Source organism: Centropristis striata, chromosome 23 (genome assembly GCF_030273125.1).
Source record: "Centropristis striata isolate RG_2023a ecotype Rhode Island chromosome 23, C.striata_1.0, whole genome shotgun sequence".
Lineage (NCBI taxonomy): Eukaryota > Metazoa > Chordata > Actinopteri > Perciformes > Serranidae > Centropristis > Centropristis striata.
The window spans coordinates 1,053,593-1,081,582 of record NC_081539.1 but is presented as its reverse complement, the minus strand read 5'-3'; the positions used below and the strand labels follow the sequence as shown (position 1 = coordinate 1,081,582).

At 43.9% G+C, this 27,990-nt stretch overlaps 1 protein-coding gene across 2 annotated transcripts; it reads left to right on the top strand.

Annotated features, from left to right (window-relative positions):
* The first annotated feature begins 1 nt into the window (after position 1).
* Positions 2-27,953, top strand: eci2 (enoyl-CoA delta isomerase 2). Of its 2 annotated transcripts, none has more exons than XM_059326944.1 (11): positions 2-186; positions 2,011-2,150; positions 2,275-2,378; positions 8,829-8,927; positions 9,809-10,000; positions 16,630-16,699; positions 17,404-17,506; positions 22,178-22,298; positions 23,669-23,758; positions 25,243-25,386; positions 26,226-27,953. In XM_059326944.1, exons 1-11 carry the CDS (start codon positions 131-133, stop codon positions 26,379-26,381), a joined length of 1,275 nt encoding a protein of 424 aa, XP_059182927.1. In that variant the 5' UTR covers positions 2-130; the 3' UTR covers positions 26,382-27,953. The 2 variants fall into 2 exon arrangements, with proteins under 2 accessions (XP_059182927.1, XP_059182928.1); XM_059326945.1 differs by having other exon boundaries at positions 3-186; positions 2,014-2,150.
* Positions 27,954-27,990: the final 37 nt, after the last annotated feature.

Below are 27,990 nucleotides of genomic sequence, written 5' to 3'. Positions count from 1 at the left end.
TGAGAGACCAGAATCGAGCAAAGTGGGCGGGAGTAAGGAGTGTAAACACTTCATACAGTAGCTGCCGTTAGCAGCTAGGTGGCTAAGCTAGTTAACTCTTCGAACTTCGGACTGCGGACTCGGCGTTTAAATGGCCGGCATCGCCCTGAAACTGTCCGCTCCCTGGCGCCTTGTCACACTAAGAAGGTGAGAAATAATGTCCCTGTTGTTGTCGTGGTGCCGAAGCGGCTAACTTTAACTCCAAACTGTGTTTATATCAGCGCTGAGTGGCAGCTGATTGACAGGTTAAATACCAGGTTAGCACTTAGCTCAGTTAGCTCCCCGAGGCTAAGCTAACACGGTAGCATCAGTCAGCCTGGCTGCAAGAGGGAAATGTTACAGGTAGAGCTGCAGGTAGAGGTTCAAAAAGGTAGTTATGACAAACTAAAATACTGTAAATAAAGTGAATAAACATTATGTCGACCTGAACCAGAGCAGCTACTGTTAGCTGTGCTAGCGGTGAACTTTGCTCCAGATTCTCAGAGCTGCAGGTGAAGACTCACTGACAGGAAGAGACATAAAAAAAATATTAAAAATACATAACTGTAGGAGGAGTAATACATAATGCACGTAAACTAATCAGAAAAAAATGCATAAATAAAGTAAAAATAATAAAAAGTATTTAAAAAATATAGTGAGTGTCGTGTAACTGCAGACAAATAGAAAAAATAATCTATAAAAGTAATTAGGACGTTAAATTTAAAAACAATGAATCATTTTTTAAATACATTTTTTGTGAAGTTCAATCAAATCAATTTTATAATAGAAAAAATAACGAGTTACTAAAACACCCATATTTTTATTTGTGTATCTTAAATAGAAAAAAGAAAAGGAAATTAATTTATTGGAAGAAATAAACCTTTTATGTACACTGAAGGCAAATAAAATGTAAAAGTAATAATATTAAACAAATACAACACTGTAGGAGGAGTATTAATAATAATAATAATAATAATAATAATAATAATAATAATAATTTTTTTTGTTTATTGAGCGCTTTACAGTAAAACACAGTGAAAATGCAGTTACAAATAAAAACAAACAATTAAAATCAACAGCAAGAGTAATAAATAAAGCACAAACTGCACATAAACCAATAAGAAAAAGGCATAAAAATATATATTGAACTGCAGGCAAATAAAATAAAAAATAACACATAAATTAAGTCAAAGTAATTAGAAAGCTAAAGTAAAAAAAAATATAAAAAATAAGGAAAAAGATAAGAACAAAAATAAAAGGTAAACGTAATAATAAAAGCAAGTTTCTGAACCATCTCAGCAAAACCTAATTAAAGTAAAAGTGATTATAAAAAACACAAAATGGTCTGAAAATGAATCACTAAAGAGCATGAATTATATATATATATATATATATATATCATTTATATTTAGGAAAATAAATAGTTAAATAATCAAGAAAGCAAAAGTAATATTTATAAAAATATACATTGCGTACATAGTGTCAATAAAATAGAAGAAATAATATAATTTATATTAAATATAATGAGTCACATGTTGTCAGTGGGAGTGGTCTGTCTGTCTGTCTGTGCTGTGGAACTAAAGTAAACTAGTAAAGTAAAATAACGGCTGCAGGCAGACCTGAAAAAGTACATACCTAAAGTTAAAGTAATTATAAGAAATATAAAACTGCAGAAAAACAAACTTGAAATAAACAAATAAAGTAAAAATAATTATGAAAAAATAGGCAAATGATTAAATAAAGTACAAATATTAAAGAGATGTATAACTGCAAACATTCAGGTAGTAATAATAACTCTGACAGAAATGTCATGATTTTAAGCTTTGTTTTGGTTAATTTTGTCGGAAAGTTAAAACGCTGACCATTTTTTTAAACAGTTTTTAGTGTCTTTTCTTTTGGTGACGGCTTGTTCCTTCTTCAGCTGATCCTAAAATAAAGCTAGATGGAATGTTTTTAGTGAGGAGGAAGTTGACAGATCTGTCTTTGTGTCAGCAGCTCCGTCAGGTTCTCCTCCGTCAGGTTCTCCTCCGTCAGGTTCTCCTCCGTCAGGTTCTCCTCCGTCAGGTTCTCCTCCGTCAGGTTCTCCTCCGTCCCCAGTCTGAGGTTCCACAGCGCTGCCGCTCCACTGATGGGTGAGTAACATGTTTCAACTAGGCAACATGCTGACTCCCTGTCTACTGATCATTATTATTCATTATTATATTGATCGTATTGGTGTGTGTGTGTGTGTGTGTGTGTGTGTGTGTGTGTGTGTAGGTGCGACCGTGGAGCAGTTTGAACAGGCCAAGAACAAACTGTCATCGCTGCAGAAAGATCCGGGTAACGAGGTCAAACTGAAGATCTACGCTCTGTTCAAACAGGTGGGACCAGTTCCACAGGTTCCACAGGTTCCACAGGTTCCACACACTCTTCACACGTTCCACGTTCTCAGGCTTTTCCCCGGGTTTTTAGAGGTCTTAGGGGGGTGGGCAGCTGAAGCAGCAGGGTTAGCGTTCCTCGGCCTTACATTTTTTTTTAAAAGCTTTTTTTTTTACCAAAAACTGTGCAATTTCACATAATTTTGACCACTATCATTACTATAGGTAACTGAAAAACAGATTCAATTTGCTTTAGTTGTAATTTACACTTTATTTGCACAATTCACAGCCCCCTTTTGAACATTTAATTCTTCTGGCTGAATTGTTCCTGTAGAACCGCCGAACAAACTTCTCCATGGCAGAAGTTCCTGGCTGGCGGGGGGCTAAATGAGAGCAAACACCTCACATAACATTTTTCACAGTCGGGAGATCCCGTATTATAAAATCTTTGTTATCCAATACTGTGTCATTTTTAATTGCTGTCAACATGCTTTCCACTCAGCCAGTGTTTTTTTCCATAAAAAGCCCAAATTTGGTGGCCTCCCACAGATCTAATTCCACTATTCCATCAAATACACTAAACTTAATCAATGCCTATTTTAAGATTTATTTTAAAGGAGAATAAGGGTTCTTGTATATTTTATTTAAGGCATCTTATTTTGACAGTCTTTTTGTAAATTCTGTGGTCAATTATGTTAACATACTGCGCTCTTCTTTTGAAAGCGGCATGTGTTTAGCGACAGGAAGTTATTCAAAACACTAAGTCACAATTTAGTGTGATTAAAACAACTTTAACTGTAAGCTAATGTTAGCTCGCGGCTAACGAACGGCATATGCAACAGTGTATTGTGACCTCTGACCGCCCGGTAGGGGGGCCATTTCCTTCACATCAGAAAGGAGGACACTTTGCGGACAAGCAAGCAGATATTTGTTTGGTATGATCCGGTTTTAAGCAGAGTTGTACTCCGATTAGCCCGATGCTTGTCAGTGCTAGCATGTCTCTCCATAGCTGCTTTGCCTTTGCTGCTTTGGTAGCAACTTTGCGTGAGCGCGTTGTGGCGAATCAACACATGGCTCATTTGCATATTCTAATGAGCCATGTGTTGATAGTTCACGACACGAAAATGGTTGGCTGCGCCTGCAGCCGAACAGGGCATATATATATATATATATATATATATATATATATATATATATATATATATATACATATATATATATCTATGACCCTACCGCCCGGACAGGTTGATTGGATTTAGTTCAGCGCGCGCACACACGCAGACGGTGAGACACGGAGCGAGGCCGTGGCCCTACTACTCGCTATATAGGCCGTGGCCCTACTACTCGCTATATAGACCGTGGCCCTACTACTCGCTATATAGACCGTGGCCCTACTACTCGCTATATAGGCCGTGGCCCTACTACTCGCTATATAGACCGTGGCCCTACTACTCGCTATATAGGCCGTGGCCCTACTACTCGCTATATAGGCCGTGGCCCTACTACTCGCTATATAGACCGTGGCCCTACTACTCGCTATATAGACCGTGGCCCTACTACTCGCTATATAGACCGTGGCCCTACTACTCGCTATATAGACCGTGGCCCTACTACTCGCTATATCGGCCGTGGCCCTACTACTCGCTATATAGGCCGTGGCCCTACTACTCGCTATATAGACCGTGGCCCTACTACTCGCTATATAGACCGTGGCCCTACTACTCGCTATATAGACCGTGGCCCTACTACTCGCTATATAGACCGTGGCCCGACTACTCGCTATATAGGCCGTGGCCCTACTACTCGCTATATAGACCGTGGCCCTACTACTCGCTATATAGACCGTGGCCCTACTACTCGCTATATAGACCGTGGCCCTACTACTCGCTATATAGACCGTGGCCCGACTACTCGCTATATAGGCCGTGGCCCGACTACTCGCTATATAGACCGTGGCCCTACTACTCGCTATATAGACCGTGGCCCTACTACTCGCTATATAGACCGTGGCCCTACTACTCGCTATATAGGCCGTGGCCCTACTACTCGCTATATAGACCGTGGCCCTACTACTCGCTATATAGACCGTGGCCCTACTACTCGCTATATAGACTGTGGCCCTACTACTCGCTATATAGACCGTGGCCCTACTACTCGCTATATAGACCGTGGCCCGACTACTCGCTATATAGACCGTGGCCCTACTACTCGCTATATAGACCGTGGCCCTACTACTCGCTATATAGACCGTGGCCCTACTACTCGCTATATAGACCGTGGCCCTACTACTCGCTATATAGACCGTGGCCCTACTACTCGCTATATAGACCGTGGCCCTACTACTCGCTATATAGACCGTGGCCCTACTACTCGCTATATAGGCCGTGGCCCTACTACTCGCTATATAGACCGTGGCCCTACTACTCGCTATATAGGCCGTGGCCCTACTACTCGCTATATAGACCGTGGCCCTACTACTCGCTATATAGACCGTGGCCCTACTACTCGCTATATAGACCGTGGCCCTACTACTCGCTATATAGACCGTGGCCCTACTACTCGCTATATAGACCGTGGCCCGACTACTCGCTATATAGGCCGTGGCCCTACTACTCGCTATATAGGCCGTGGCCCTACTACTCGCTATATAGGCCGTGGCCCTACTACTCGCTATATAGACCGTGGCCCGACTACTCGCTATATAGACCGTGGCCCTACTACTCGCTATATAGGCCGTGGCCCTACTACTCGCTATATAGGCCGTGGCCCTACTACTCGCTATATAGGCCGTGGCCCTACTACTCGCTATATAGACCGTGGCCCTACTACTCGCTATATAGACCGTGGCCCTACTACTCGCTATATAGGCCGTGGCCCTACTACTCGCTATATAGACCGTGGCCCTACTACTCGCTATATAGACCGTGGCCCTACTACTCGCTATATAGACCGTGGCCCTACTACTCGCTATATAGGCCGTGGCCCTACTACTCGCTATATAGACCGTGGCCCTACTACTCGCTATATAGACCGTGGCCCTACTACTCGCTATATAGACCGTGGCCCTACTACTCGCTATATAGACCGTGGCCCTACTACTCGCTATATAGACCGTGGCCCTACTACTCGCTATATAGACCGTGGCCCTACTACTCGCTATATAGACCGTGGCCCTACTACTCGCTATATAGACCGTGGCCCGACTACTCGCTATATAGACCGTGGCCCGACTACTCGCTATATAGACCGTGGCCCGACTACTCGCTATATAGACCGTGGCCCTACTACTCGCTATATAGACCGTGGCCCTACTACTCGCTATATAGACCGTGGCCCTACTACTCGCTATATCGGCCGTGGCCCTACTACTCGCTATATAGGCCGTGGCCCTACTACTCGCTATATAGACCGTGGCCCTACTACTCGCTATATAGACCGTGGCCCTACTACTCGCTATATAGACCGTGGCCCTACTACTCGCTATATAGACCGTGGCCCTACTACTCGCTATATAGACCGTGGCCCTACTACTCGCTATATAGACCGTGGCCCTACTACTCGCTATATAGACCGTGGCCCTACTACTCGCTATATCGGCCGTGGCCCTACTACTCGCTATATAGGCCGTGGCCCTACTACTCGCTATATAGACCGTGGCCCTACTACTCGCTATATAGACCGTGGCCCTACTACTCGCTATATAGACCGTGGCCCTACTACTCGCTATATAGACCGTGGCCCGACTACTCGCTATATAGGCCGTGGCCCTACTACTCGCTATATAGACCGTGGCCCTACTACTCGCTATATAGACCGTGGCCCTACTACTCGCTATATAGACCGTGGCCCTACTACTCGCTATATAGACCGTGGCCCGACTACTCGCTATATAGGCCGTGGCCCGACTACTCGCTATATAGACCGTGGCCCTACTACTCGCTATATAGACCGTGGCCCTACTACTCGCTATATAGACCGTGGCCCTACTACTCGCTATATAGGCCGTGGCCCTACTACTCGCTATATAGACCGTGGCCCTACTACTCGCTATATAGACCGTGGCCCTACTACTCGCTATATAGACTGTGGCCCTACTACTCGCTATATAGACCGTGGCCCTACTACTCGCTATATAGACCGTGGCCCGACTACTCGCTATATAGACCGTGGCCCTACTACTCGCTATATAGACCGTGGCCCTACTACTCGCTATATAGACCGTGGCCCTACTACTCGCTATATAGACCGTGGCCCTACTACTCGCTATATAGACCGTGGCCCTACTACTCGCTATATAGACCGTGGCCCTACTACTCGCTATATAGACCGTGGCCCTACTACTCGCTATATAGGCCGTGGCCCTACTACTCGCTATATAGACCGTGGCCCTACTACTCGCTATATAGGCCGTGGCCCTACTACTCGCTATATAGACCGTGGCCCTACTACTCGCTATATAGACCGTGGCCCTACTACTCGCTATATAGACCGTGGCCCTACTACTCGCTATATAGACCGTGGCCCTACTACTCGCTATATAGACCGTGGCCCGACTACTCGCTATATAGGCCGTGGCCCTACTACTCGCTATATAGGCCGTGGCCCTACTACTCGCTATATAGGCCGTGGCCCTACTACTCGCTATATAGACCGTGGCCCGACTACTCGCTATATAGACCGTGGCCCTACTACTCGCTATATAGGCCGTGGCCCTACTACTCGCTATATAGGCCGTGGCCCTACTACTCGCTATATAGGCCGTGGCCCTACTACTCGCTATATAGACCGTGGCCCTACTACTCGCTATATAGACCGTGGCCCTACTACTCGCTATATAGGCCGTGGCCCTACTACTCGCTATATAGACCGTGGCCCTACTACTCGCTATATAGACCGTGGCCCTACTACTCGCTATATAGACCGTGGCCCTACTACTCGCTATATAGGCCGTGGCCCTACTACTCGCTATATAGACCGTGGCCCTACTACTCGCTATATAGACCGTGGCCCTACTACTCGCTATATAGACCGTGGCCCTACTACTCGCTATATAGACCGTGGCCCTACTACTCGCTATATAGACCGTGGCCCTACTACTCGCTATATAGACCGTGGCCCTACTACTCGCTATATAGACCGTGGCCCTACTACTCGCTATATAGACCGTGGCCCGACTACTCGCTATATAGACCGTGGCCCGACTACTCGCTATATAGACCGTGGCCCGACTACTCGCTATATAGACCGTGGCCCTACTACTCGCTATATAGACCGTGGCCCTACTACTCGCTATATAGACCGTGGCCCTACTACTCGCTATATAGACCGTGGCCCTACTACTCGCTATATAGACCGTGGCCCTACTACTCGCTATATAGACCGTGGCCCTACTACTCGCTATATAGACCGTGGCCCTACTACTCGCTATATAGACCGTGGCCCGACTACTCGCTATATAGACCGTGGCCCTACTACTCGCTATATAGACCGTGGCCCTACTACTCGCTATATAGACCGTGAACAAGCTTGAACGCTCCCTTTTACGTTGATGTCCTAAGAGGGTCAGACAGGATTTGATGCGCTCGTTGATGACTCAAAACAAGTGGAAAATAACTTTGTGTGTTGTTGTGCTCACACAGTGTGAGTATCATTAGTGGTGCATTGATATTAATGATCATGTGAAATTTCACAGCGGCGCACGGTTTTTTTTTTTTAAACAGAAGGTGAAATGTCCGTACTATTTTTTCTCTTAGGCGGGAGGCAAAAATGCTTGGGCGCTGCGCCTAAGCCGTATAATGGCAGGGAAAACCCTGTAACTGGCTAACTGATTAACTAACTGACTGACTGACTGACTAACTAACTAACTGAGTAACTAACTAACTAACTAACTAACTAACTAACTGACTGACTGACTGACTGACTGACTGAGTAACTAACTAACTAACTGACTGACTGACTGACTGAGTAACTAACTAACTAACTGACTGACTGACTGACTGACTGAGTAACTAACTAACTAACTGACTGACTGACTGAGTAACTAACTAACTAACTGACTGACTGACTGACTGACTGACTGAGTAACTAACTAACTAACTGACTGACTGACTGACTGACTGAGTAACTAACTAACTAACTGACTGACTGACTGAGTAACTAACTAACTGACTGACTGACTGACTGACTGAGTAACTAACTAACTGACTGACTGACTGACTGATTAACAAACTGACTGACTGACTAACTAACTAACTAACTAACTAACTAACTAACTGACTGACTGATTAACAAACTGACTGACTGACTGTTTCTGTGTAGCTGAAGTTTACCTGATGAATCGTGTTCTTGTCTCAGTATCTTTCTCCAGCATGTTGTTTATTTATTCATTTATTTGTCTGTTTATTTGTTATTATTAATGTTGTTGATGTGTTTGTTGTTGTGCTCCCCCTGCAGGCCACTCAGGGTCCCTGCAGCAGCCCCAAACCAGGCATGCTGGACTTCGTCAACAAGGTCAAGTGGGACGCCTGGAAATCCCTCGGCTCCATAACTCAGGTACAACTATTATTATTATTAATATATATATATATATATATATAATTATTCACCTCCTGGCTCCTTCAACTGTCACTCTCATCTATTATTAATATTCAAGTTATTTCTCATAAATTTATGACTTTAATTTTGAGAAAATTCAAATTATTTCTGCTGAGTTTACGACTTTCATCCCACAGAACATTCAATTTATTTCTCGTAAATTTATGACTTTAATCTCAGAATATTCTTTTTTTTTTCTCATAAATTTATGACTTTATTTTTGAGAATATTCAAGTTATTTTTGGTGAATTTATGACTTTATTTTTGAGAATATTTTAGTTATTTTTGGTAAATCTATGACTTTATTTTTGAGAATGTTCAAGTTATTTTTTGTGATTTTACGACTTTAATCTCAGAGAATATTCAAGTTATTTGTCTTGAATTTATGACTATTTTTTGAGAATATAGATATATATATTTTGGTGAATTTATGACTTTATTTTTGACAATATTTAAGTTATATTTGGTAAATTTATGACTTTATTTTTGAGAATATTTAAGTTATTTCTGGTGAATTTATGACTTTATTTGGAGAATATTTATGTTCTTTTTGTTGAATTTATGACTTTATTTTTGACAATATTAAAGTTATTTTTTTGCGATTTTATGACTTTAATCTCAGCAAATTTTTTTTTTTTCCTGGTGAATTTATGACTATTTTTGAGAATATTAAAGTTATTTCTGGTACAATAAATGATTTTAATCAGTGTGGGATCATGTGGATGAATGGTGGCCTGTGATTGGCTTTAAGGTTTAATCCCGACAGTCTCACAGGTTATTTTTTCATCCCGTGACGATGTAAACGCTGTAAACAATGTGAGCGTCTCTGTGTCTGTCAGGACGAAGCCAGGCAGCAGTACTGCGACCTGATTGGCTCGCTGGTGGCGGCAGAGGGCGGGAGCTCGGCCCAGGTTGCCGCTCAGCCTGCTGGGAGCTCGGCGGCGTACGAGGGTCTGTTGGTCACCACGGAGGATAACATCACCACCATCACACTGAACCGACCGGCCAAGAAAAACGCCATCACCACCGAGGTGTGTGTGCTTCTTTACACACTAAACACAACAAACACAGCCTCTAAATCTATTTATTATTATTGTTAATGTTCCTCTACATCTATTTATTTTGTGTGCTTGCTTGCAAAAGCACACTAACTACTATTCACCGGGACTATTTTTATTTTGTGTGCTTGCAAAAGCACACTAACTACTATTCACCGGGCTTATTTTGTGTGCTTGCTTGCAAAAGCACACTAATTGTTATTCCTCGGGCTTATTTTGTGTGCTTGCTTGCAAAAGCACACTAACTACTATTCACCGGGACTATTTTATTATTATTTTGTGTGCTTGCTTGCAAAAGCACACTAACTACTCTTCACCGGGCTTATTTCTACTTCTTTTTATTATTATTATTCCGTTTCTTCCGTGTCATTTTTCGGTCGACTACTCCTCCCAGAGTTTTGGTCGCACATACACAAAAAAGGTATCAAATCGACCGGCTCGCCCATGACAAGTGTGCTATGACTTTTATAAGGGTTTCGACAAACGGTTTTCAAATTATTGGGAAAAAACATGTCAAAAAATCCCCCCAATGTAACCCTATGGAGAGTCTAGAGTGGAGAAGTCATCAAACAGAGTGTAGAGGGAGAGAAAGAATTGTCAAAAAATAAATTTGAAAACTGCGCTGCAGGCCGCAAATTTCACTCTACAGAAATAATTTATACATAGAAACGTAGGAAAATTTGTCCTCTCACTCACAATCCTCTGGTAAAGCTGTCAGAGTTATAGTTTGGGTGCAGGACGCACAGATGCTCAAACAAAACGCACGCATCGGCTCCCATATTAAAAATGAAGGAAGATTTCTCAAAAAAAATATTTAACAGTTTTTTAAAATTGCTCTAACAAAGCTATTTTTTCATTTTTCTTAAAAAAAAAAACACATGTAGATGTTCAGGAAGAACTCAGGACGCTCAAAGTAAAGTCGGATCAATGATAGGTATTATGGTTTTGCCAAAAATGCTTTCTGTTCGAGGCCAGAATTTCAAGTTTGTCGACCTCTGTCTGCTCACTTTGACGGAACTGTCTCCATCGTCAGTTAATTTCAGTTGATTGCTCTGCTCTGATTGGTCGACTCCACCTGGCCACGTGGTTGCTTAGCTACCAAAGCCCCCCCCCCTCCTCCAACACAGACATTCTAACTGATAACTGTCAGTTTACTCTAAGTAAACAGACATGGCTTTCTTCATAAAACACGAGACCTTATAACTTGACCATACATTGTCCAATCTGCCTCAAACTTGTCATGCATGATGATGGTTCATCACTTTTCAGTTCTACATAACAATAATTCATAAATTCCCGCCCTTTTTATTAGCCACGCCCCCTTTTACTAACGAATGAACCGTTTGTCCTAGAAACTTGTATAAGATGTCAGATTACTCAGCATAGAGTCCCTGTTTAACTGGTGATTGATAACCCCGCCCCTTTTGATAAGCCACGCCCATTTTACTAACTAGTGAACCGTTTGTCCTAGAGACTTGTATGAGGTGTGAGTGCACTCAGCAGAAAGTCCCTGTTTAATCCGTGCCCCTTTTGATAAGCCACGAGAGTCACGGTCCAGAGGCAAGCACACAATCAAAATTTCTTTAGGAATTTTCTAGTTATTATTGTTAATGTTCCTCTACATCTATTTATTATTATTGTTAATGTTCCTCTACATCAGGACTTGTTCTGGACTGTTGCAGGACAAATTATATATCAAAACGTGCGGTTTGATCGGGATCGGTGTGCTATTACTTTTCTCTACGGAATATGAATTTTTCGCGACGTAAAACTGCCCAAAATTTTGCATTGAAATGAATGGGACGGCCGAAAGAAAATGAGCAAAAAAGAACATTAATTGAAGATTTTCAGACGTCTACTTCTCCGGCATAATTTCACCTAGAGACTCCATTTAAACTTTAAACAGTAGACACAAGTCTTGTGTATTGGTGCATTACTTTGCGTTTCGATAGGTCATATAGTTTTTTATCAATCCCTGTTCAATGACCATGATCATTTTTGGAGAAATTCTGAGATTATAATGGGTGTGTATTGCACGGAATGTTCGTGTCAGAGTGTGTGATGTCATCGCTCAGAGTGTAGAGGGAGAGAAGGAATTGTCAAAAAATAAATTTGAAAACTGCGCTCCAGGCCGCAAATTTCACTCTACAGTAATAATTTATACATAGAAACGGAGGAAAATTTGTCTTCTCACTCACAATCCTCTGGTAAAGCTGTCAGAGTTTTAGTTTGGGCGCAGGACACAGAGAAGTGCCACCAAAACGCAACAACTGCCCCATTGAGTCCCATATTAAAAACACACGAGGATTTTTGAAATAATCAGATTTTACCGTTTTTTTAGATCGCTCTAACAAAGCTATTTTTTCATTTTTCTTAAAAAAAAATATATGTAGACGTTCAGGAAGAACTCAGGACGCTCAAAGTGAAGTCGGATCAGTGATAGGTATTATGGTTTTGCCGAAAATGCTTTCTGTTCGAGGCCAGAATTTTCAGTTTGTCCACCTCTGGCTGCTCACTTTAGCAAAGCATTGTCAGTGACAGTTAATTTCAGTTGATTGCTCTGCTCTGATTGGTCGACTCCACCTGGCCACGTGGTTGCTTAGCTACCAAAGCTCCCCCCCTCCCTCTCCCCTCCTCCAACACAGACATTTTAACTGAAAACAGTTAACTCTTTTAACTTGACCATACATTGTCCAATCTGCCTCAAACTTGTCATACATGATGATGGCTCATCACTGATTGTCTACATGACAATATTTCATAAATTCCCGCCCTTTTTGATTAGCCACGCCCCCTTTCTTAACTAATGAACCGTTTGTCCTAGAAATTTGTATGAGGTGTCAGATTACTCAGCATGGCGTCCCTGTCTAACTGTTGATTGATAACCCCGCCCCTTTTGATAAGCCACGCCCCTTTTACTAACTAGTGAACCGTTTGTCCTACAGACTTGTATGAGGTGTCTGTGAACTCAGGACAGAGTCCCTGTTTGACTGGTGATTGAAGCCACGCCCCCTTTGAGTAGCCACGCCCCTTTTTACTAACTAGTGAACCGTTTGTCCTACAGACTTGTATGAGGTGTCTGTGGACTCAGGACAGAGCCCTGTTTGACTGGTGATTGAAGCCACGCCCCCTTTGAGTAGCCACGCCCCTTTTTACTAACTAGTGAACCGTTTGTCCTACAGACTTGTATGAGGTGTCTGTGAACTCAGGACAGAGTCCCTGTTTAACTGCTGATTTAAACCACGATAATCATCCGGCAGTAGTCCCGTGGCACTCCAAAATTTCCCTGGAATTTTGTTTCTAGTTATTATATATTATAGATTATTCTTCCGTAAAAACTTTGGCGCGTAACTAGTCCCACAGCTTTGAGAAATCGCAAAAAGTAAAAACGTCAAAAGTTGCGCCCTAATCGGGAATCGTGTGGAATGACTTTTATTAGCGATCGGCGTGCACGTTTACGCACAACGTGCACAAACGTGCACTTTTCGGCCCATCCGGAACGCATTGCGCAAACTTTGGGGCCTCACCATTCGCAAACCGTTGCTCGTAAAATTCCGAACCGATTTAGAAAGTTGTAGGGCCTGAATTTAACTCTAGTCCTGTGAAATTTCAAAGCGATTGAACGTATAGTTTTCGCACGAAGTGCGAAAACATTTCCATTTTTCCAAACTAATGGGGACGGCGATTTTCCCATGTGTGTGTATTGCGCGGAATGTTCAGAATCTAGACTGGTGATGTCATCAAGCAGAGTGTAGAGGCAGAGAAGGAGTTGTCACAAAATAAATTTGAAAACTGCGCTCCAGGCCGCAAATTTCACTCTACAGAAATAATTTATACATAGAAACGGAGGAAAATTTGTGGTCTCACTCACAATCCTCTTGTAAACCTGTCAGAGTTATAGTTTGGGCGCAGGACACAGAGAAGTGCCACCAAAACACATCAACTGCCCCATTGAGTCCCATATTAAAAACACGTGAGGATTTTTGAAAAAATCAGATGTAAGAGGTTTTTTAAATCGCTCTAACAAAGCTATTTTTTCATTTTTCTTAAAAAAAAAATATATGTAGACGTTCAGGAAGAACTCAGGACGCTCAAAGTGAAGTCAGATTAGTGATAGGTGTTATGGTTTTGCCGAAAATGCTTTCTGTTCGAGGCCAGAATTTTCAGTTTGTCCACCTCTGGCTGCTCACTTTAGCAAAGCATTGTCAGTGACAGTTAGTTTCTGTTGAGTGCTCTGCTCTGATTGGTCGACTCCACCTGGCCACGTGGTTGCTTAGCTACCAAAGCCCCCCCCCCCCCCCCTCCCCTCCTCCAACACAGACATTTTAACTGAAAACAGTTAACTCTTTTAACTTGACCATACATTGTCCAATCTGCCTCAAACTTGTCATACATGATGATGGCTCATCACTGATTGTCTACATAACAGTATTTCATAAATTCCCGCCCTTTTTGATTAGCCACGCCCCCTTTCATAACTAATGAACCGTTTGTCCTAGAAACTTGTATAAGGTGTCAGATTACTCAGCATAGAGTCCCTGTTTAACTGGTGATTGATAACCCCGCCCCTTTTGACTAGCCACGCCCCCTTTGACTAGCCACGCCCCCTTTTACTAACTAATGAACCGTTTGTCCTAGAGACCTGTATGAGGTGTCTGTGAACTCAGGACAGAGTACCTGTTTGACTGGTGATTGAAGCCACGCCCCCTTTGAGTAGCCACGCCCCTTTTTACTAACTAGTGAACCGTTTGTCCTACAGACTTGTATGAGGTGTCTATGTACTCAGGACAGACTCCCTGTTTAACTGGTGGTTGATTACCCCGCCCCTTTTGGGTAGCCACGCCCCTTTTATTAGCCACGCCCCTTTTTACTAACTAGTGAACCGTTTGTCCTACAGACTTGTATGAGGTGTCTGTGTACTCAGGACAGAGTCCCTGTTTAACTGGTGGTTTATTACCCTGCCCCTTTTGAGTAGCCACGCCCCTTTTAGTAGCCACGCCCCTTTTTACTAACTAGTGAACCGTTTGTCCTACAGACTTGTATGAGGTGTTTGTGAACTCAGGACAGAGTCCCTGTTTAACTGCTGATTTAAACCACGAGAATCATCCGGCAGTAGTCCCGTGGCACTCCAAAATTTCCCTGGAATTTTGTTTCTAGTTATTATTATTCTTCCGTTTCTTCCGTGTTGTTTTTCGGTCGACTACTCCTCCCAGAGTTTTTGTCGCACATACACAAAAAAGGTAGCAAATCGACCGGCTCGCCCATGACAAGTGTGCTATGACTTTTCTAAGGGTTTCGACAAACGGTTTTCAAATTATTGGGAAAAAACACGTCAAAAAATCCCCCCAATGTAACCCTATGGAGAGTCTAGAGTGGTGATGTCATCAAACAGAGTGTAGAGGGAGAGAACGATTTGTCAAAAAATAAATTTGAAAACTGCGCTCCAGGCCGCAAATTTCACTCTACAGAAATAATTTATACATAGAAACGTAGGAAAATGTGTCCTCTCACTCACAATCCTCTGGTAAAGCTGTCAGAGTCATAGTTTGGGCGCAGGATGCACAGATGCACAAACAAAACGCACCAACTGCCTCATTGGCTCCCATATTAAAAATGCAGGAAGATTTCTCCCCCCAAAAAATTTAACAGTTTTTTTAAATCGCTCTAACAAAGCTATTTTTTCATCTTTCTTAAAAAAAACATATGTAGATGTTCAGGAAGAACTCAGGACGCTCAAAGTGAAGTCAGATCAATGATAGGTATTATGGTTTTGCCAAAAATGCTTTCTGTTCGAGGCCAGAATTTTCAGTTGGTCGACCTCTGGCTGCTCACTGTGACGGAACTGTCTCCATCATCAGTTAATTTCAGTTGATTGCTCTGCTCTGATTGGTCGACTCCACCTGGCCACCTGGTTGCTTAGCTACCAAAGCCTCCCCCCTCCCCCCTCCCTCCTCCAACACAGACATTCTAACTGATAACTGTCAGTTTACTCTAAGTGAACAGACTTCATAAAACATGAGACCTTATAACTTCACCATACATTGTCCAATCTTCCTCAAACTTGCCAAGCATGATGATGGTTCATCACTGACCACTTATACATAACAATGTTTCATAAAGTCCCGCCCTTTTTGATTAGCCACGCCCCCTTTCATAACTAATGAACCGTTTGTCCTACAGACTTGTATGAGGTGTCTGTGAACTCAGGACAGAGTCCCTGTTTGACTGCTGATTTGAGCCACGAGAATGATGGTCCAGAGGCAAGCACAAAATCAAAATTTCTTTAGAAATTTTCTAGTTGTTAATGTTCCTCTCAATCTATTTATTATTATTGTTAATGTTCCTCTCAATCTATTTATTCTTCTTCTTAATGTTCCTCTCAATCTATTTATTATCATTATTGTTAATGTTCCTCTCAATCTATTTATTATTATTGTTAATGTTCCTCTCAATCTATTTATTCTTCTTCTTAATGTTCCTCTCAATCTATTTATTATTATTGTTAATGTTCCTCTCAATCTATTTATTATTATTGTTAATGTTCCTCTCAATCTATTTATTATTATTCTTAATGTTTGATAATGTTTCTCTCTTTCTTTTAGATGTACAGTGAGATTCTTGCGGCTCTGGAGCAGGCAGCTAAAGACGACTCTGCCCTCACTGTGTTTACAGGTACACACACACACACACACACACACACACACACACACACACACACACTGTGTCCTGGCTGCTGCAGACATTAACAGTTTTAGTACAAGTGAAGAAACTCTGAATGAACTTAAATTAAAAGCTTTGACTGTCTGGTGGCATATTTAATGATCATATCACTGAAAAAATAAATATGTTTCAGGGTTTTTTATATATAAAATCTATATATCATCTATAAGTCTTGTTTGGTAATTTGGTGTCTTTGTTTGCTGTATTTGAGACTTTTTTGGGGCAATTTTGTGTCTTTTTTGGGGTAATTTTGTGTCCTCTCTCTGCTCTGTGTAAACAGCCTCTCCTGTCCTCTCCTCTCAGCTCTGTGTAAACAGCCTCTCCTGTCCTCTCCTCTCAGCTCTGTGTAAACAGCCTCTCCTGTCCTCTCCTCTCTGCTCTGTGTAAACAGCCTCTCCTGTCCTCTCCTCTCAGCTCTGTGTAAACAGCCTCTCCTGTCCTCTCCTCTCAGCTCTGTGTAAACAGCCTCTCCTGTCCTCTCCTCTCTGCTCTCTGTCTATCAACATTTAACACAAGTTACAGTCACTTTTTGTGACTGATGATGCGTTCAAGGACCGTGGGAAAGTTCAGACTCTGATGATAACGTCTATAGTTTCTTCCTATGGTAAACGGTGGATCTTTGGAGGGTTGAAGGAACGTTCTGCTCTTCTCCTCAGGTGCTGGAGATTTCTACTGCAGCGGGAACGACCTGTCCAACTTCACCAGGATCCCAGAGGGACGGCTGGAGGACGCCGCCAAACACGGAGGAGACATGCTCCGGTGAGTTAGAGGAGGAGGAGACGTTAGAGGAGGAGACGTTAGAGGAGGAGGGGACGTTAGAGGAGGAGGAGACGTTAGAGGAGGAGGGGACATTAGAGGAGGAGGAGACGTTAGAGGAGGAGGAGACGTTGGAGGAGGAGGAGACGTTGGAGGAGGAGGAGACGTTGGAGGAGGAGGGGACGTTAGAGGAGGAGGAGACGTTAGAGGAGGAGACGTTGGAGGATGAGGGGATGTTAGAGGAGGAGACGTTGGAGGACGAGGGGATGTTAGAGGAGGAGATGTTGGAGGATGAGGGGATGTTAGAGGAGGAGGAGACGTTAGAGGAGGAGGAGACGTTAGAGGAGGAGGGGACATTAGAGGAGGAGGAGACGTTGGAGGAGGAGGAGACGTTGGAGGAGGAGGGGACGTTAGAGGAGGAGGGGACGTTAGAGGAGGAGGAGACGTTAGAGGAGGAGGGGACGTTAGAGGAGGAGGAGACGTTAGAGGAGGAGGGGACGTTAGAGGAGGAGGGGACGTTAGAGGAGGAGGAGACGTTAGAGGAGGAGGAGACGTTAGAGGAAGAGGAGACGTTGGAGGAGGAGGAGACGTTGGAGGAGGAGGGGACGTTGGAGGAGGAGGGGACGTTAGAGGAGGAGGAGACGTTAGAGGAGGAGACGTTGGAGGACGAGGGGATGTTAGAGGAGGAGACGTTGGAGGACGAGGGGACGTTAGAGGAGGAGACGTTGGAGGACGAGGGGATGTTAGAGGAGGAGGAGACGTTAGAGGAGGAGATGTTGGAGGACGAGGGGATGTTAGAGGAGGAGACGTTGGAGGATGAGGGGATGTTGGAGGAGGAGGAGACGTTAGAGGAGGAGACGTTGGAGGACGAGGGGACGTTAGAGGAGGAGACGTTGGAGGACGAGGGGATGTTAGAGGAGGAGGAGACGTTAGAGGAGGAGATGTTGGAGGACGAGGGGATGTTAGAAGAGGAGGAGACGTTGGAGGAGGAGACGTTGGAGGAGGAGACGTTGGAGGAGGAGACGTTGGAGGAGGAGGGGACGTTAGAGGAGGAGACGTTGGAGGACAAGGGGACGTTAGAGGAGGAGGAGACGTTAGAGGAGGAGGAGACGTTGGAGGACGAGGGGACGTTAGAGGAGGAGACGTTGGAGGACGAGGGGACGTTAGAGGAGGAGGAGACGTTAGAGGAGGAGGAGACGTTATAGGAGGAGTAGACGTTAGAGGAGGAGGAGACGTTGGAGGAGGAGGAGACGTTAGAGGTCGAGGAGACGTTAGAGGAGGAGGAGACGTTGGAGGAGGAGGAGACGTTGGAGGACGAGGAGACGTTGGAGGACGAGGAGACGTTGGAGGAGGAGGGGACGTTAGAGGAGGAGGAGACATTAGAGGAGGAGACGTTGGAGGACGAGGGGATGTTAGAGGAGGAGACGTTGGAGGACGAGGGGATGTTAGAGGAGGAGACGTTGGAGGACGAGGGGATGTTAGAGGAGGAGACGTTGGAGGATGAGGGGATGTTAGAGGAGGAGGAGACGTTAGAGGAGGAGACGTTGGAGGACGAGGGGACGTTAGAGGAGGAGACGTTGGAGGACGAGGGGATGTTAGAGGAGGAGGAGACGTTGGAGGACGAGGGGATGTTAGAGGAGGAGGAGACGTTGGAGGACGAGGGGACGTTAGAGGAGGAGGAGACGTTAGAGGAGGAGGAGACGTTATAGGAGGAGGAGACGTTATAGGAGGAGGAGACGTTAGAGGAGGAGTAGACGTTAGAGGAGGAGGAGACGTTAGAGGACGAGGAGACGTTAGAGGAGGAGGGGACGTTGGAGGACGAGGGGACGTTAGAGGAGGAGGAGACGTTAGAGGAGGAGTAGACGTTGGAGGAGGAGGAGACGTTGGAGGAGGAGGAGACGTTGGAGGAGGAGGAGACGTTGGAGGAGGAGGAGACGTTAGAGGAGGAGGAGACATTAGAGGAGGAGACGTTGGAGGAGGAGGAGACGTTGGAGGAGGAGACGGTGGAGGAGGAGGAGACGTTAGAGGAGGAGGAGACGTTGGAGGAGGAGGGGATGTTAGAGGACGAGGAGACGTTAGAGGAGGAGGGGACGTTAGAGGACGAGGGGATGTTAGAGGAGGAGGAGACGTTAGAGGAGGAGGAGACGTTGGAGGAGGAGGGGATGTTAGAGGACGAGGAGACGTTAGAGGAGGAGGGGACGTTAGAGGAGGAGGAGACGTTAGAGGAGGAGACGTTGGAGGACGAGGGGACGTTAGAGGAGGAGACGTTGGAGGACGAGGGGACGTTAGAGGAGGAGACGTTGGAGGACGAGGGGATGTTAGAGGAGGAGGATACGTTAGAGGAGGAGGAGACGTTATAGGAGGAGGAGACGTTATAGGAGGAGGAGACGTTATAGGAGGAGTAGACGTTAGAGGAGGAGGAGACGTTAGAGGAGGAGGAGACGTTGGAGGACGAGGGGACGTTGGAGGACGAGGGGACGTTGGAGGACGAGGGGATGTTAGAGGAGGAGGAGACGTTAGAGGAGGAGGAGACGTTGGAGTAGGAGGGGATGTTAGAGGACGAGGAGACGTTAGAGGACGAGGAGACGTTAGAGGAGGAGGGGACGTTGGAGGACGAGGGGACGTTAGAGGAGGAGGAGACGTTAGAGGAGGAGGAGACGTTGGAGGAGGAGGAGACGTTGGAGGAGGAGACGTTAGAGGAGGAGGAGACGTTGGAGGAGGAGGAGACGTTGGAGGAGGAGGAGACGTTGGAGGAGGAGGAGACGTTAGTAGAGGAGACGTTGGAGGAGGAGGGGACGTTAGTAGAGGAGACGTTGGAGGAGGAGGAGACGTTGGAGGAGGAGGAGACGTTAGAGGAGGAGACGTTGGAGGAGGAGGAGACGTTAGTAGAGGAGACGTTGGAGGAGGAGGAGACGTTAGTAGAGGAGACGTTGGAGGAGGAGGGGACGTTAGTAGAGGAGACGTTGGAGGAGGAGGAGACGTTAGTAGAGGAGACGTTGGAGGAGGAGGAGACGTTGGAGGAGGAGGAGACGTTAGTAGAGGAGACGTTGGAGGAGGAGGAGACGTTAGAGGAGGAGACGTTGGAGGAGGAGGAGACGTTAGTAGAGGAGACGTTGGAGGAGGAGGAGACGTTAGTAGAGGAGACGTTGGAGGAGGAGGAGACGTTAGAGGAGGAGGAGACGTTAGAGGAGGAGGAGACGTTAGAGGAGGAGACGTTGGAGGAGGAGGAGACGTTAGATGAGGAGGAGACGTTAGAGGAGGAGACGTTGGAGGAGGAGGGGACGTTAGAGGAGGAGACGTTGGAGGAGGAGGAGACGTTAGATGAGGAGGAGACGTTAGAGGAGGAGACGTTGGAGGAGGAGGAGACGTTAGAGGAGGAGACGTTGGAGGAGGAGGAGACGTTAGATGAGGAGGAGACGTTAGAGGAGGAGACGTTAGAGGAGGAGACGTTGGAGGAGGAGGAGACGTTAGAGGAGGAGACGTTGGAGGAGGAGGAGACGTTAGTAGAGGAGACGTTGGAGGAGGAGGAGACGTTAGAGGTCGAGGAGACGTTAGAGGAGGAGGAGACGTTGGAGGAGGAGGAGACGTTAGAGGAGGAGGAGACGTTGGAGGAGGAGGAGACGTTAGTAGAGGAGACGTTGGAGGAGGAGGAGACGTTAGTAGAGGAGACGTTGGAGGAGGAGGAGACGTTAGTAGAGGAGACGTTGGAGGAGGAGGAGACATTAGAGGAGGAGGAGACGTTGGAGGAGGAGACGTTAGAGGAGGAGGAGACGTTAGAGGAGGAGACGTTAGAGGAGGAGGAGACGTTAGTAGAGGAGACGTTAGAGGAGGAGGAGACGTTAGAGGAGGAGGAGACGTTAGTAGAGGAGACGTTGGAGGAGGAGGAGACGTTAGTAGAGGAGACGTTGGAGGAGGAGGAGACGTTAGTAGAGGAGACGTTGGAGGAGGAGGAGACGTTAGTAGAGGAGACGTTGGAGGAGGAGGGGACGTTAGAGGAGGAGGAGACGTTGGAGGAGGAGGAGACGTTAGTAGAGGAGACGTTGGAGGAGGAGGAGACGTTAGTAGAGGAGACGTTGGAGGAGGAGGAGACGTTAGTAGAGGAGACGTTGGAGGAGGAGGAGACATTAGAGGAGGAGGAGACGTTAGAGGAGGAGGAGACGTTAGAGGAGGAGACGTTAGAGGAGGAGGAGACGTTAGTAGAGGAGACGTTAGAGGAGGAGGAGACGTTAGAGGAGGAGGAGACGTTAGAGGAGGAGGGGACGTTAGAGGACGAGGGGATTTTGTGTCTTTTTGTGTCTTTTTTTGTGTATCTTTGTCTTTTGTTTGATAAATTGGTGTCCTTTTTAATAATTTTGCGTATTTGTTAATTTGTCTAAATTTGAGTCTTTTTTTGTGTGTGATTTTGTGTCTTTGTGTCTTATTTGTTAATTTGATGTCCTTTTTAGTGATTTTGTGTCTATTTGGTCACTTTTTACTTTATGGCTGTTGCTCTTTTGAGACTTTTTGGTAATTTTTTGTCTTTTTTTAAATGTATTTTTACATATTTTTTGTTTGGTTAATTTTTTGTCTTTTTCTTTTAGTATCTTTAATCTTCTTTAATAATTAAAAAAAATGTGTTAAAGGATGTGTTGAAGATGCTATAAAGCAGATGTTTCTCTGATCTTCTCTCTCCAGACAATATGTGAAGGCCTACATCGACTTCCCCAAGCCGCTGGTCGCCGTGGTCAACGGGCCGGCGGTGGGCATCTCCGTGTCGGTGCTGGCACTGTTCGACCTGGTCTACGCTACAGACAGGGTACACACACACACACACACACATACACACACACGGAGGTATGAAGCTGCAGTTATATCATCAGGAGTTTATTGGAACACAGCGTCATTAATTACATGACATATTTAATCATATTCTGCATCATTTTGTTTTCTTTTATTTGCCAAATTTGAGTCTTTTTGTGCCTTTTTTGTAATTTTGTGTCTTTTTTTTTTATCATTTTGTGCCTTTTTTGGTAATTTTGTGGGATTTTTTTGCCAAATTTGAGTCTTTTTTGCCTTTTTTGTCATTTTGTGTCTTTTTTTTTTATCATTTTGTGTCTTTTTTGGTAATTTTGTGGGATTTTTTTGCCAAATTTGAGTCTTTTTTGCCTTTTTTGTCATTTTGTGTCTTTTTTTTGGTAATTTTGTGCCTTTTTTAAATCATTTTGTGTATTTTTTAATCATTTTGTGTGTTTTTTGGTAATTTTGTGTCTTTTTTTAGTCTTTTTGTGTCTGTTGTGTCATTTATTTTTCTTTTTGTGTCTTTTTTTCTTTTCTTGGTCATTTTGTGTTTTTGTCATTTATTTGTCTTTTTGTGTCTTTTATTTGCCAAATTTGAGTCTTTTTGTGCCTTTTTTGTAATTTTGTGTGTTTTTTGGGTAATTTTGTGTCTTTTTTTTAATCATTTTGTGTCTTTTGGCAATTTTGTGGGATTTTTTTGCCAAATTTGAGTCTTTTTTGTCATTTTGTGTCTTGTTTTGGTAATTTTGTGCCTTTTTTAAATCATTTTGTGTCTTTTTGGGTAATTTTGTGTCTTTGTTTTAGTCTTTTTGTGTCTGTTGTGTCATTTATTTTTCTTTTTGTGTCTTATTTTTCTTTTCTTGGTAATTTTGTGTCTTTTATTTGTCTTTTTGTGTCTTTTTTTGATCATTTTTCTTTTGTGTCATTTCTTTGTCTTTTTGTGTCTTTTTTCTGTTTTTAGTCATTTTGTGTCATTTTTCCATGTTTCAGCAGAGAAAGTGAGCAGAGACTCCTTGGAGTCTTTCAGTCCGACTGAACGCTGAACAAAACATTTTCAAATGAACCAAATGTTGAAACAAACGGTGATGAAGTGGAAACACGTTGCCGTGGATACGCGTTGTTCTGCTTCTATGCTGATGACAGCCACCTGTCAATCAAACCACACCTGCTCCATCTCCTGTTTCCTTCTGAATGAGATATTATTTATTATTGACACACTAACAGCAGATTGTCTTTAGAAGACTTTAACTAGAGACCAGAATGTTTTTTTTTTCTCAGTGATGATGATGAACAGAAACATTGTCTCTCAGGTGTAACAACAGGTATCAATAAGGTATCAATGAGGTATCAATAAGGTATGTGAATCTGACTAACTGTGACTCTCTGCAGGCCACCTTCCACACTCCGTTCACCCAGCTGGGTCAGAGCGCTGAAGGCTGCTCCTCATACACATTCCCCAGAATAATGGGCAACGCCAAGGTACACACACACACACATTCTTGTACGTCTATCTTTGTGAGGACCCTCATTGTAACAGTGAATTCCCTTGCAAGGTTATAATAGTTTAGAATTTCTTTTAATTAGTTTTAGTGTTAATTTTGTTGTGAATTTTTGTTTTCAAATCCAGTGAGTTTTAATGAGTTTTTAGAGTGAGTTTGCTAGTTTTAGTTTATTTATTTATTTTTTTTTAAATGCTTTAGTTTCAGTTTAGTTTTCATTAGATTATGAAAAAAGTTGACAAAGACGAGAACGAAGGACATTTTCACTATAATTTCAGTTAGTTTTAGTTAGTTCTGTAACCACAAAATACAGTTTCAGTTAATTGTCTCTTTTGTTTTTTAAACACTCGTTTTTATTTTAGTTAACGAAAATGTTTTTTCAGTTCTAGTTTTTGTTATTTCGTTTCCTTTTCGTTAACTATAACAACCTTGTTCCCGAGCCCCTCACCCTAAGGTAACCATGGTAACCCTAACATGAACCTGATTGTGACCTTTAACCCTTAAAACAAAGTCTGAACTCTCAAAAAAAGCCTTTAAAGAAGTGAGGACCGGCCGAAATGTCCTCACTTTGCTGGTTAAAAACATGTTCTGGTCCTCACCATGTATGAAGTACAAGAATACACACACACACACACACACACAGACACACGACATAGAAGTGAGTCACTTTGTGAGATTCCTGGTGTCAGGTCATTGTAAATATGACAGTTACAGAGCAAACAGGAGCGTCCGGTTCAGCGGAGCAGAAACAGGATCTGTTCTGTTGGTTTTTATGTAAATATATGTATATTTTTACTTTTGACCTGCATCTGTTTACAGAAGATCTTCTTTCTACTCTTACACAGCAGCAACGGGGATAAATAAAGTATTTCTGATTCTGATTCAGACAGAAAACGCCTCACTAGGCTCGTCCACTGAGGATCGGCAGTTAGACTTGTGTTAGTTTTCTTGTTCAGCTAGTTTGTAGCTTAATAACCCACTATGTCATTGTTCTCCACGCTACTCTGTCATCTGGAGGGGGGCAAAATTCAATTTCAACTCTCCATGGGAATTAGCAGGAATTTATTCTGAGGCCACGCCCCATTAGACCACACCCCCATTAGACCACGCCCACTGAGACCACACCCCATTAGGCCACGCCCCCCACTGAGAACACAACAACACTGTTAAAACGATGGTTTTCTGGTTCAATCAGAGTTATAAATCAATGGATGTTATTTATTGGGAAGTTTTTATAGATATTTATGTTTTTTATTTAGTTTTTTTTTTACTGTATTTTATAACTTTTTCAAATCAATTTTTTAAACAACAATTTATGTATGAGTTTGTTGGTTTTTAAAAACCTATTTTTATTGTTTGGTCCTTTTTTAAAACGCTTTTCTTTACAGCTTTTAGGTGTTAGCGTTGTTTGTACTGTTTTTTATTTTATTTAACTGTTAAATATTTAACCCCCCCCCCCCCCAGGCCACTGAGATGCTGCTGTTCAACAGGAAGCTAACGGCGGTGGAGGCGTGTGCCCTGGGTCTGGTCTCGGAGGTTTTCCCTGACAGCAGCTTCCAGTCGGAGGTTTGGAGACGACTGAAGGAGTACGCCACGCTGCCCCGCAACGTGAGACACACACACACACACACACACACAGAGACACACACACACACAGAGACACACACACACACACACACACACACAGAGAGAGACACACACAGAGAGACACACACACACACACAGAGACACACACACACACACAGAGACACACACACACACACACACACACAGACACACACACACACACACACACAGACACACACACACACACACACACAGAGAGAGACACACACAGAGAGACACACACACACACACAGAGACACACACACACACACACACACACACACACAGAGACACACACAGACACACAGAGAGACACACACACACACACACACACACACACACAGAGACACACACACACACACAGAGACACACACACACACACAGACACACAGACACACACACACACACACACACACAGACACACACACAGACACACACACACAGACATACACACACACACACACACACACACACACAGACACACACACACACACACAGACACACACACACACACACACACACACACAGACACACACACACACACACAGACACACACACAGACACACACACACACACACACACACAGACATACACACACACACACACACACAGAGACACACAGACACACAGACACACACAGAGACACACACTCACTCACATACACACAGACACACACACACACACACACACACACACACACACACACACACACACAGAGACACACACAGTAAACTGAGTCATGAAACAGAAATGAATCAGAAACAGAAAATAACAAATTAAGTCAATAATACTTTGTTTTGTCTCTCTCTGCCTGTCTGTCTCTCTACCTGTCTGTCTGTCAGTCCCTGTCTTTCTCCAAACAGCTGATCCGGTCTCTGGAGAAGGATCGTCTGTACGCGGTGAACGATGCCGAGGTGGATCGTCTGGTGGAGCGCTGGCAGTCAGAAGAGTGTTTCAACGCCGTCATGACTTTCTTCCAGTCCAAGTCCAAGCTGTGAGACAGGAGCTGTGTGTGTGTGTCTGTGTCTGTGTGTCTGTGTCTCTGTGTGTCTGTGTGTGTGTGTGTCTGTGTGTCTGTGTCTGTGTCTGTGTCTGTGTCTGTGTGTGTGTGTGTGTGTGTCTCAGTGTGTGTGTGTGTGTGTGTGTGTGTTTATGATCCACTCCAGGCAGATCCACTCCAATACAGAAAACTATAATCATGACTGTGAAACTGACTGAATGTTCTTCATTCTGCTAACAAACTGTTTTAGATTATCAACCAGACAAAATGTTCCATTTACCAGCTAAATGACTCACTCAGCTCAGTGTTAGCATCTTTTTAAGTCCATATCTGTGTTTAGCAGCGGGACGTGATGTTTCTCTCTCTCTCGCTCTCTCTCTCTCTCTCTTCTCTCTCTCTCTCTCTCTCTCTCTCTCTCGCTCTCTCTCTTTCGCTCTCTCTCTCTCTCTCTCGCTCTCTCAGAGTCGAGCTGTATTCTCCACTGATCCGGCAGGGTCGGCCGTTAGAAATCAGTTTAAACAGAGAATAAACAGAGAAAACAGATAAAACGGGGATAAACCGTAAAGGCTGATTCGACAGAGTAAAGGCGGTAAATTGGGAATAAAGTGAGTAACTGTGTTCAGAGTAAACAGGAAATAAACAGAGAAAACAGAGGAGCAGCTAAAAGAGACCAAGGGAGAAAACGGGAAGATGCAGAGTAAAGGCCGAGTCACCAGGGAATGTAAACACAGAGTAAACACAGAGTAAACGAGAGTAAACATGAGTAAACACAGTAAACGGGAGTAAACATGAGTAAACACAGTAAACGGGAGTAAACAAAGTAAACACAGTAAACGAGAGTAAACACGGTAAACGAGAGTAAACACAGTAAACGAGAGTAAACACGAGTAAACGAGAGTAAACACAGAGTAAACAAAGTAAACACAGAGTAAACACGAGTAAACGAGAGTAAACATGAGTAAACACAGTAAACGGGAGTAAACAAAGTAAACACAGAGTAAACGAGAGTAAACGGGAGTAAACACAGTAAACGAGAGTAAACACGAGTAAACGAGAGTAAACATGAGTAAACACAGTAAACGGGAGTAAACACGAGTAAACGAGGGTAAACATGAGTAAACACAGTAAACGGGAGTAAACAAAGTAAACACAGAGTAAACGAGAGTAAACACAGTAAACGAGAGTAAACATGAGTAAACACAGTAAACGAGAGTAAACACGAGTAAACGAGGGTAAACATGAGTAAACACAGTAAACGGGAGTAAACAAAGTAAACACAGAGTAAACGAGAGTAAACACAGTAAACGAGAGTAAACACGAGTAAACGGGAGTAAACATGAGTAAACACAGAAAGGTTGGATCTGGATCTGGTGTGAATGTGACTCTAAATGTAAGAAGCTGTGATTAACGACTGACGGAGCTGAACCTGAACGCCTCGTGGCCTGATGTCTGTTTGTGCCTTTAAACACTTTGTAACGTGTTTCAGTTTGTGTGAAACAGAAATGTAGAAATGATTTTAATCTTCTGTCTGAAGTTTCCAAATGAATTAAAATATTACATTCAGTCCTCATCGTGATGATGATTCTTTTATTTTTATTTGTTTTTAA

What these genes read in the sequence shown, in the direction of transcription:
- eci2 (XM_059326944.1), top strand. Translation starts at nt 131, where the DNA reads ATGGCCGGCATCGCCCTGAAACTGTCCGCTCCCTGGCGCCTTGTCACA. An exon ending in CCCTCGGCTCCATAACTCAG is followed by an intron (nt 8,928 to 9,808) that starts GTACAACTATTA and finishes TGTGTCTGTCAG; the next exon opens with GACGAAGCCAGGCAGCAGTA. An exon ending in AAAACGCCATCACCACCGAG is followed by an intron (nt 10,001 to 16,629) that starts GTGTGTGTGCTT and finishes TCTTTCTTTTAG; the next exon opens with ATGTACAGTGAGATTCTTGC.